The sequence below is a fragment of the Anticarsia gemmatalis genome, chromosome 25 (genome assembly GCF_050436995.1).
Source record: "Anticarsia gemmatalis isolate Benzon Research Colony breed Stoneville strain chromosome 25, ilAntGemm2 primary, whole genome shotgun sequence".
In the NCBI taxonomy this organism is placed as follows: domain Eukaryota; kingdom Metazoa; phylum Arthropoda; class Insecta; order Lepidoptera; family Erebidae; genus Anticarsia; species Anticarsia gemmatalis.
In genome coordinates this window covers 6936952-6949314 of record NC_134769.1, presented here as the reverse complement: position 1 = coordinate 6949314, position 12363 = coordinate 6936952, and the positions used below count along the sequence as shown (strand labels likewise).

At 35.3% G+C, this 12363-nt stretch overlaps 1 protein-coding gene across 1 annotated transcript; it reads left to right on the top strand.

Moving 5' to 3' along the window:
• Positions 1-5207: 5207 nt before the first annotated feature.
• Positions 5208-10003, top strand: LOC142984006 (cathepsin S-like). The gene is made up of 8 exons (XM_076131269.1): positions 5208-5525; positions 5833-5985; positions 6800-6922; positions 7529-7662; positions 8043-8175; positions 8586-8746; positions 9546-9680; positions 9918-10003. Exons 1-8 carry the CDS (start codon positions 5208-5210, stop codon positions 9976-9978), a joined length of 1218 nt encoding a protein of 405 aa, XP_075987384.1. The 3' UTR covers positions 9979-10003.
• The last annotated feature ends 2360 nt before the right edge of the window (positions 10004-12363 follow it).

Here is a 12363-nt window from a genome sequence, read left to right as displayed (position 1 = left end):
GATGGGTCATATTCATCAATAATCGATACGTATGTTCGGTGGAAATTTTGCTTTATTATCGTAAATTTAATATGATTTTCGAAAAAGGCATTTTTTGTACTAAATCTGTTGGTACTCGTGTCCTTTTTGAATTGCATAATGAATTAAATAAAGCCATTCTCAGTACTGAAAGCTAACTGAGTAAACTGCAGTTAGGTGTAGAAAATTAATGTTTCTTTAGAAAATTATTAGTAATGATTTTTAGATAATTATTGTGGCTTATTAAATTATTATTTGCAATATTTCCACCAAATATGTTGTTTAATCAATTTATAAACCCAGTGAAGAGCTATAACTGCCGATATAAGTGTATGTTGATAGAAATACGTGCAAAAACTATTATTTACTTATTTCAAAGTTTAAGTTGCGCTTCTCATGCTACTCACCAATGACACTTGTTCCAACGGTGAAGGAAAACATCATGATGCAATTTTGCGTGTCTGAGAGTTCTTTAGAACAGTTTTTGAAGGTAGCCAAAGTCCCCAACCCGCACTCGGCCAGCGTGGTGGACTCAAGGCCTTATCTCTCCCTCATTCTGGGAGGAGGCCCTTGCCCAGCATTAAGACATTAATGGGTTAAATTTATTTTATTTATAATTACAGAGTCTTACATACATGTACCAACAAGTAAATAAATCGAAACTGTATTATTTTTTTATTATAATTTTTGCACGCATATTTATCAACGTACACCATTTTGAACGTGCACACAGGTTAAAATGTGATTTTATATTTAATAACAATAGTGTTAGTACGTAAACTTCTCAATCATAAAGGTTTTGGGATTAACATTCAACCAAATTGTCGATCCAGGGAGATATCTCTTAATTTTTATACATTGTTTTTTCAATTAACACACCCCCGGTTTCTGAAGTACATTTAGCGGTAGTTTATCTATTCATTAGAGATAAAACTCATTAAAAAAAACGCAATTGAATAGATAAACTACCGGTAAATGTACTCAGAAACCGTGTGACAGTAAATTTTGCTTACACGGATAAAAGTATGTAGATGTGCAGGTTTCGTTTGCTATCTTGTGAAAGGGTAACTTACTAGGAGTCCCTATCACAGAATTCTCTTATTGGCGACCATGAATAGAATCGTGATCACTTACCCCCGGTTTCTGAGTACATTTAACATAATTTTATCTATAAAATAGCTTTTTTTATATGAGTTTGAACGCTATTGAATAGATAAACTACCGTTAAATGTACCTCAGAGACCGGGGGTTAGACACGCGGTTGGACGTTGGCCAGGGTTAAAATCTTTACTATAATTTGCCGATGCCAAGCTTCTTAGTATTACTTTGTTTCTTCAAGACATCTCTCCCTGGATCTTTTTAGTTTTTCGCGTTAAAAGATCTGATTTTTTCATTTTTCGTATTTGACTATAAATTAATATTTAGGTAAGGTTTATTTTTCGTCGTGTTTTCTTATGCGTTGTATTGACATGAAATGATCATTCAAAATTAAAAGCCATTTTTCGTTACATTATTGTTAATACTCGACATTTTGTTAAAATAATTGACGTAATATCTCGATGTAATAAAAAAAAATGAAAAAATAAAAAGACATTTTTCACGTTAACATTTAAATTATAAAACCAACCACCGAAATAATAAATGTAAATAATAAATAATTGAAAAAAATTAAGAAAAAATTATAAAATTTAAAAATATCGCTTTAGCTACTTATGGACTTTTTGTTGTTTTTAGTGATAATAGTGTTAAGTATGTGTTTTCAATGTTATTTTTTGTTGTAACTCAAAATATGGATGCAAAATATATTTATATTTTTATGGAAACAAGTGCAATAGGGTTATATCCAAAAAAAATATATTTAATTAAGAAAATAATATTTGCTTTAAATTTACTTTATTTAACTACCAAAAAATTGATAATCAAAATTTTCATACGATCAATGCAATAAAAAATGCAGCGCATAATATAAAAAAAAAACTAAAATTCTATATTTACAATTTAATATAATTTTATTGCACACAAAATAATTTTGCATCTGTATCGGCTTGTTCTCATTTGCGAATAAAAAAACAGGGTGTTTTTTCATAAAATACTTTATATCATAGTAATGTCTAAATGTCTGTATTTTTCTTACATTGGCCGGGCATTATCAGGCTATGATATATTATTGTCCACTTCGCCCGGGCAGTGTTGATTTCGGATAATATAGATGTGTGAGATCGACTTTTTTAATGGAATGGTAATATTTTTTCTATGATTAGACCTATTACACACTAGCGGATTAACCGCGCGGTTATAGTTTAATATGCAACCTTTAAACCGTCACTTTACTCCCATGACTTGCATACTAAACTGTAAGGCTGGCAGTTTGCAAGCGCCAGATATGAGACCGCAAGCCGAACTTGACTTTAGGATAATGCATATGAAACAGATCATAAGCGAAATTAAGACAGCAAGCAGTTCGTTAGAAAAGTTACGATCGCAGTCTCCAGTCGCAGACATGAGACCACGACTGGAGACCACGACTGGAGACCACGACTGGAGACCACGACTGGAGACCACGACTGGAGACCACGACTGGAGACCCCGACTGGAGGCCACGACTGGAAACTGCGACTGCAACTTAACTTACGATCTGTCTCCTGTCTCGGTCTCGCTTTCCAACTGTTTCGTATGCATACGTTCCTTCGGTTAACCGCTAGTGCATAAGAGGGCTTGCTATTCCCGTTGAAAGAGTTGATTGTTTGTATACTTTTACATTGTTCAGTCATGGTTTTAAGGCGTCTCGTCTGCTGTAGAAATCCACGCAGTAGTATTTAATATGATCTCTTTTAAACGAAAGATATTCAGGTAGAAAGAATTACGTATGTGTGTGGTTTTTTCTCGAAAACGAATACGTCACGTTAGGTGAATGCTGGTCATGCACCGAAAGAAGTACACGAACACTTACAATGAACCTTTTTGTAGAACAAAGACTTGAAATATTATCTATATTAATATCGAAAATAGATTAATATTGGGCCAGGAAATAATGGATTTGAATTCTTAGCAAAGTCATCAAAAACATATTAAAACCAATTGTGTTGCATGACTTTAAGTCGTAAAGGCCGTAACGTCAAGAAAAAGAGTGAAAATAATATATAAGGCCTTCATATTAGACCAAAATAACATCACAATAATTGTCTTTGTTATACAAAAATGTATAAAAAAATATATAATAAATAGTATTTTCTATTCCTTCAGTAGACGAGATTATAACATAGTTGTTTTACTAAGCCTTTGATGTTATTTAACTTATTAAGAACATTGTGTAGAAGCACTTAGAATTAACCTGGACGCCTTCACGCCTATTTTTAGTGTTTAATGTACGTTTTTGATGTGTGGGTTTTTTATAACAGTTTTAATAATTTTATACCACGGTCGGGTTATAACCCAGGTAACTGGGTTGTGGAGGTCCGATAGACAGTTGCTTCATGTAAAATATTGGTATTCTGCTGCATTCGGGGAGATTGGAAGCATTACATAGTTAAATGAAAGGGTGATGGTGATTTGTCAATTTTAGTTTTATGGTTTTTGTCGCATGGTTAGTGGTCAACCTACTGTCAAAGTTTAAGCCGCCCGAATGAATATGGCTTAGCGACTGTCATCTTGATTGACAACAGCTGAACTGAAACAGACTTTACGTGCCCTCCGAAGCACAGAGACGCTCATTTCGAATACTATTACCATCTATGGAATGACAGTGCCAAGTGTTGCTATACTCGCAAATCGTTTACCGACTGGTGAGCGTAACCGGCTATGAGCGCACTTGATATAAAGTAATTATTTTGATATAAGTTTACTATTAAACCACGGTTTCACTAGTTCTAGATTAGTTTCAGATAACTTATCAGAAGATTGTATCCATTCATTAACTGTCACTTTATCTAGCAGGTAAGTTATCTGACACTCTTTAATGAACTGTGAGCCTGGCCATAAGTATCTGTAATAGTATGTCAAGTTTCGCAATATGATTGTTTAAAAATATTTTGTATTATGTCAAAATCCCTCCCTCATTTGTGGAGGAGACCCTTGTCCAGCAGTAGGACAGGTATAAAGCAATTTTCATATAAAAGCGGATGATATTATTCTGTATTTATTAAAATAACCACATTTGCTACACTAAGAGTAATACCTAGGTATGTAGTCCGTGTAGAAAAATAGGTATGTGTTGAAAATGTTATAAAAAAACCCACATTTCACCGTAGGACGGTCGACGATATATACATATAGTATAAAAGATATATTGTAAATTATGAATAACAGTGAATGTATATTGATGTGAAGAGAAACGAGTTCTCTAGATAAATGCATTTGTTTTATTCTAACCTTTCCTTGTGACTATACATATAACATATTAGGAATCCGTAGATGCGGGACCCAATGCGGAGTTTTTGTCTAAATTGAAAAACAATGTCTAAATTAATTCGGATATTCCGCGTCTGCGGATGCGGAGGCGAATATCCGCAACACGTTTTCATATTGTCGTATTACAGCATCAGTAGCGCGATTTTCTACCACAAGTACTATCGAGTATCGAGAGTTTGACATTTGATATGCATTTAAAAAATAGTTCCTACGACACGCTCTAGGGGCGCTGATCAGGATTTCTTACAAAATTTGTCGGTAGCTAGCTGATGCTTAAGTGTCTGTCATGAGTTTGATCGGAGAAGTACGACAGAGTAGGCGGTATGCATATCTTGTTTCATACCGTATTTGAAAGCGTGAAAAATATGTAAGTACTCGTTAGTGTTAATTATATGCAGACTTGACGCAGTGAAAAGATTGCCCTATGATATCCACCCTGACAAAGTGACCACTAATTTCAACGGCTATTTTCAATAACTACATTATTTAAACTTTTCTTTTACTTTAAAAAAAATTAAATGGGCTACACCCAAATCATAAAATAGGTAAACCTCAACCGCAAATATGACCTACACAATCACCATTCCATATTAATACCTAACTTGAAAAATATTATGCCTAATAAGACAAGTAGGTAAAATATGTTCGTAACACAAAATAATTGATGACTTAATCAATGTCGACGACAGCACAAATTACTCAAGGTAAACCTTTAATTACAATCAGCAAATTTCAGTTGCGCTAAATAAATTTCCGTGATCACTAACTACTTAGCAGTAAACATGAAAGTTTTAACCATAATTTTTATCTTAAACCTTTCTTTAATACATTCTCAATTAAATATAACAGAAACTACAAACAAAATTAAATATATTTTAACTAATTATAAGCAAAAACGATGTGTGTCGGATAAAATGGAGAGTTTTGTTTCGAAAACTTTGAAATTGGTTGAAAAAAATAAAGGTTTGGATGATTTCATGGATAGTTTTAATGTTAGTCAGTGTGCTGTGGATGCGTCGAGTGACTATGTTAAACGTCATATACTGGATGGGTTGATTATACAAGAAGATTTACCGGATACACATTGGTTTAATTATAAGGTAAGGATAACAACTTGATTTAATTAAAGCCACGTGTAATTCAGGTGAGTCTATTAATTTTATGATTAAAGAAGTTCTTAGTGGATTCGATTTCCACTACAAACTAACGTATGGATCACAGTTATCACGGGTTCCTTTCAGTATCAATTTGACATGTATCTTGTTCAATCAAGTGCGTAGATCAGCGCGAAAGTAAAGCGGTATTTGTACTTTTTATAAACAATACTCCCGCTCATATCTGTAAAAAACGACATATTAAACAGCGATTTTTTGTAATTTATATTCTATATTTTAATGTCTTTTGTAGTCTGTACACAAGAAAGAATACAAAACACTTGAACAAGAGTTAGAGGCGCTATCAAAATGGCGTAAGAATCTGCAACGAGTGGCTCAACACAACCGCGACTTTTTAGCTGGCAAGCAATCGTATTCACTGCATCTCAATCACTTTGGAGATCTGGTAAGACTTCCTAATAGCCTAGATTTTGAATATTTAAATATTATATACAATAGCACTCCTGTCGTAACCTAAGGTGTAAGCAAAGGTGTATGAAATACACTCGCGTTTCGCCATTCATCCTAGTACCAAGAAAGAAAAAAGTATTAAGTCGTTTAAAAAGTTATAATAATGTATGAACAAAATTGCCTCTACTGCGGAATAAATGCACAAAAATTACTGTTGCATGTATTAATATAGCGTTTATTAGTAGAATCTATCATAACACATTATCATGCATTGGAGAGCATATAAAAGTAGCTATTATCCCACACTAATAGCTAGTTACAGCGCGAACCCGTGTAATCTACGCGTTAGTCTGTATTTATGATCTGAATAGAGTACGCACCGCTTAATTACAACGATTGATAGCTAATTCCATGAATTCTGTATTAACAGGGAATAGTGTGCGACTAATCAACTGTATGTACCTAATTACCTATAGATTATTATTATACCATTGATCTAGTAATTAGGTGTGCCATGATCTCTTGCTGATCGTGATGAAATACTGTCCCACCTGTGTATAGTTTGTACTTTGCACACATTTGGCCCTTATGTACAAACTGCTGTACAATTTCTGGTCACGGGGGCAAAGATTTTTTATCACACTAGTAGACCGTCATTGTAGTCCAAGCGATTGTGTACACAACTGCCGATGGCTCAGGGATAACTTGGGGTTCGATTCCGAATAGAAGAAAGTGTTACAGATTTTATTGTTCTAACATTCTTAGTAACCAGGGTTTCCTATAATTTTACCACTTATTCTAATTTTCAGGACGTCAAAGAATACTTCTATAAATTCCTGAAGCTGTACCAGACGTTTCCTCTATTTGATCCAGCTGAAGATCATCATAAAACTACCTTCCGAAGAAATGTGCATGTTACGGTTCCAAAACAGGTAAGCCTTTCAAATGACATATGAACTGTATGCGTGAAGGTTTTTCAGCAGTCCATCTGTATTATGTGCCTCGAGAACACGTAAAGCCATCGGTCCTGCGCCTAACCTCTCACTGGTCCTGTCGATTATCTGTACCACCAGGCTATGAGAGTAAAGTATCGTTGGCCAGTTTCATTGAAAGTGACCGCCTTAGCCGGATCGGCAAGGACATTATTATTAACTAGCTGACCCGCGCAACTTCGCTTGCGTAACCTAAGAGAATGGGTCAAAATTTTCCCCGTTTTTGTAACATTTTTCGTTGCTACTCCGCTCCTAATGACTGTAGCGTGATGTTATATAGCCTATAGCCTTCCTCGATAAATGGGCTATCTAACACTGAAAGAATTTTTCAAATCGGACCAGTAGTTGCTGAGATTAGCGCGTTCAAACAAACAAACAAACAAACTCTTCAACTTTATTATATTAGTATAGATAAATGTTTTTTAACAGAACACCACCTCGTTCAACATTTTCACAGATAGTCCAGTAGATCATTACAAAAGCATTGTAACACACATAATATTTCAATCTTTCTTCTACTCTATGTGTTTACCTTTGTTCCTACAGTTTGACTGGCGTTCCAAAGGTTTCCGTCCTCGTCATGAGGAACAGTTTCATTGTGGCGCGTGTTATGCCTTCGCTGTCACACACGCTTTACAAGCTCAGCTGTATAAACGACATGGGTTTTGGGGTGAATTGAGGTAAATCCATACAGAATAATATATATGCAAAAGTCTGTCTAGAACACTACAATGGATAAATCGCGTTATTTTATTTTTTTGAGAAATCAAAAGCAGAATAAATAGGTGTCAGTTGGTTAGGCTTGTAACATCCTCATCTTCATCTATACTTACCATCAGATGAGATGAGAAAAAATGCCTGATCGAATATTGAATAAAATCTTTTATTTTTACAAATTAACCCTTTTTTATCTACCTAAATAACGCGGACATGTCTACTAGCTCTGTTTATTTTTGATGAAATAGTTACGATGTTTATCAGCTCTGTCCGTTTTCCTCTCTTACCAATGTAAAGTCACTATTCATTTAATGGTATTATTTTATTTATAATGAATGTTTAGTCCGCAACAAATAGTGGACTGCAGCTTCAGGGACGGCAACAGTGGTTGTAATGGAGGGTCCTTAAGAGCAGCGCTCAAGTACGCCGCCCGGGAGGGGTTGATCAAGGAGTCGCAGTATCCTTATAAAGGCAAGGTAAGAATTAGGTACAACTTACTGATATCAAACGATCTAAGCAAAGAAAAAACTTTGAAATATTTCAAATTTGAACAACATGATGAAATCAGCCTAGCCTTTCTTCCAAACTACGAATATGTTGGAGTCGGCTCAGTCTCATCGGGTGCAGCTGAATATCAGTATTTTACATGGAGCGACTGCCTATCGGACCTCCACAAGATATCCTTCGGTAAGACTGGTTGTCGGACTTTCATGCTTCTGAATATCAATGATCGTTCTGTTAACGACTATCAATGATCTTTGAAAATTACAGCCAGGACCTATTTAACTTGCCTCCCGAAACACGGAGATTGTGTAATCATTTTCTTAATTCCATTCAAAAAGTTTCATGTCACAATGAAAAATCGTAATCCTATGTTATTTCGTAGCGCGGTGACTGCAAATACAACAGATATCAAGTGCGAGTTCGTGCTAAACGATGGGCCACACTCCCAATGCATGACGAAGATGCTATAGAAAAGGCTATAGTCACTATCGGACCCTTAGCCGTGGCCGTTAATGCTGCTCCTTTTACGTTTCAACTGTACAGGTACTTAAGCTTATTAATAAATAAGAAAGGGCATCCGTTCATAATGATGTCTTTGTTATACATGTTTCCGAATAACTTAAGGGATTTTTTCAACAACAGGTTGTAGACCAATATATCTATAAAGCTATACTTAATCAAATCTAAATAAGTAAGAAGTCTCTGTTATATTGTAATAGCTCTTAGAAACAAAAAATATTAACATCAAGAACTTTCGAAATTAGATTTTCACTTGTTGAAAATAAAAAACCTGTAATCGAATTATTTCCAGTACCTACATTAAAACACTAAGTTTTATCTGGAAAGAACTTTTAAATCGTAAGGATTGTTCAAGTGTAAACTTAGTCAGACTCCGAAAAAACTATTTAGCGTTTAAACTCGCTATATTCCAAGTAGATATAGAACTCACCATTTATAGGTAGTAACAAGCCACTACGCAGAAGGCGGCAAATATTGTACGTCCCTATTACTTTAGGTATCGGAATATAGCAGGAAGTCGCTGCGACGAAGGCAAAAGCAATAAGAGACATAGTAGAAATTCTGGTAAAGGTAATGTATGACAAGATGTATGGATGTGAATGAAACAAGAGAAGTTTGTAATGATCGTACCAAGTGGTGTTCTCTGGTCTTTGTCTAGCTGAAAAAGGCGCCATTTTATGTATGTAGAAGAAGAGTGACATTATAGTGACAGTCTTTCCGTTTTTTTTATTATTCACCTTTTACGCAACGGCTTGTTGCTATATTCAGGCATTCAAAGTTACGTGGCTATTTCCATACTAATAATAACTATTTTTTTAACCAGGAGTGGTGTCTACGATGATCTATTCTGCACATCATGGCAGTTAAACCATGCCATGTTACTGGTCGGGTATACCCAAGATTACTGGATCTTGCTGAACTGGTGGGGGCAAAACTGGGGTGAAGATGGATATATCAGGTAAATAACTTAATAGCTTGATGGGAAAACCTTGACTAATACGTTTTATTTTCCATTTTCTTTTATTGGGGTGTCGGGAACTATGATTGTGTGTGTTAATATTATGATTATTTAGATAAGTATAAGAAAACCAGGCTTCGTAAAAGTTGTAGTTCGAATAAATACCTACCTACTATCAATCAGTTCTCTTTTAAATTATGAAAATACTAAAACACTTTTAATTTGTTATTTTCACAGAATACGAAGAGGATTCAACCACTGTGGAGTGGCAAATATGGCCACTTATGTCGAAATATAAATAATGATAATAAACAGTACTTAGCAATAAAACTTATTACTATGATTGATACTGTTTCTATTAACCTGCAAAATGTTAATGCGTATACGATCGCGTATCGATCTGAAATTCCGTAAAATTTTGTTTTGTGATTACGGCAAGTGAACTTTGTGAGGATCGTACTAAGTGGCGTTCTTCGATCTCTGCCTACCTCTATAAGATAAAGGTATGATATGATGTATTTATGTTCTGATAGTTTTCATACAAGTTGACGTCCATTCATTGTTTAATATGACCGTCTAGGGGCGGCATTAGTGAAGAATAAACAATAAAATAAATGATCGTGAGAGTTGCAGCGCATCGTAGAATAAGACTAATTCAAGCGGTCGCTCCGACAGTTAAAATCTTAATTCATTTATGCCAGTTTTCTCTATTCTCCCGCAACGGATGGGAACTATTTTGCCGCGTTCGTTTGAGCTTGGGTTGTGGAATAAGTTATAGGAAAAAAGCGATACATGACTGCAAAGAGGTCAGTTGAGTATCTTCTTTCTAGTTTCATAATTTTGGTAAAATACGTACATTCTAAGTTTTCCAGTTTTCACACAGCTTTTTATCACCGACTCCACCTTTCCCTTTAAAACGGCCAGACAGCATCCGTAGTGTGGTAGATATCGCGCATACGCACGCATTAATATTTGCGTGACCCAGTCTTACTGTTTCATCTCGAGTTAAATTTTGTGCCAATGTTAGTATGTTTTTTAGTGGTAAGTTAGCATATTGCAGGTGTCGCCTCATTCTTAGCTGCAAAGGCCCCAACCCACATTTGGCCTATTGGCCAGCACGGTCCTAAACTTTGGGTTAATCTCTCCCACATTTCACGAAGAGAACCGTGCCTACCAGTAGAAAAGTGATGGGTAGTTTATTTATTAAATGCCATAAATGCTACAACTAGGTCACGTCATCTTACCAACCGCTATTTCTTACAATTTAAACCACACGTCTAACCTAATTGAGTGTAGTTGAGGAAGCGGTCAGAGAGGCACAAATGCGATTTATCTGTTCGCGAGCCGGTCACAGCGCGATGCGGTACGACGCGAGCTCGACACGACGCCGACGCGGCTACGATCCGACGTTTGTTTAGTACTTACCCGTTGACTTGTTACAATGGACACTGACGTTTGTTTGACCTAAGTCCTAAATAGTTAGTAGGAATTGGTGAAAAGATGTTTTCAGAAGATTTTTGTAGAAATTTAATTGTTTGATTTATAATGAATGTCTTTGTGGTCTAAGCAGTATGCGACTGCAAGTCACGCGAATACTTTGCTTTGATTGTTAAGTCAGGAAAAATTGGGATTATTCAATTGTTGTTAAAATGTTGTCAAAAGTAGACCGGAGATTGGTTGCGCGTTCTGTGTGTGTGGTTATTAAGGCAATAGGTTTGCCTCCAATAATATGAAACTAACTTTATATAAGGTGAAAATCGGATGTACACTGTCTACATAAACCTAGTTTGAGGCACTTATAATACTTACATATAAAGTTATTATAACAAAGCGTAAGTGTTAGATACATACAACAATTTAGTTCAAAATAAGTATACAATACTTCATACAATAACTACAGTGCAATTAAAACAGTCTGCAGTACATTATCAAATGGAGTTCTTTCTTGATTCAGTAATAAAAGAAGCTAAAGCTTCGTTCTCCGGCAAATTTAATTTTCCGACCCCGTGGTCTCCGAATTTATTTAACGGCCACAAAACCGAGTCTTTGTATTCTATGTAATTATTACAAAGAAAGATAAATTTCAAAAATATATCTTTCACGCTTCTAGACTATCGCGATAATGAACTAGCTGATCCGCTTTTCTACCCGTTTTCTTCCCCTATTTTAGTGATTAAGGGGTTGATTTTCAGAAAACAACTTTAGTTTTTTTTTAAGCTGGGTCTTTAACTATCTTCGTTCTAACTTTCACTATAATACGTTTAGCTATATAGCCCTGAATCCGTAATAAACAAACAGGGAGTCTTCCGCAGTTATATTATTAGTAAGAATTTGCTGATACATAGGTACCATATAAGGCAAATACCTGTCAGCGACCACGGCGAGTGGAACCTGCGCCGAAACATTAGACATTTCATGGTAAAATGCGCGTTCGTGTTAATTTCCGTTTCCTATCATATATTAAGCTACCTACTCTTAGATATTCTTCTATGCATTTAAAAACTTCGTATGCCTAGAAAATTGTCTGTATTTTGAAGATTAAATATATAAATTAAACAAACATATTTTACATGTGTCCCTATTTAGTTCAACATAACTTCACTCAAGTCAAGCAAATATACTGCATGCTCGAAATTCCCAAAATTCTCGGTGGAAATTCCGTAATCCGTACACTACAGAATTG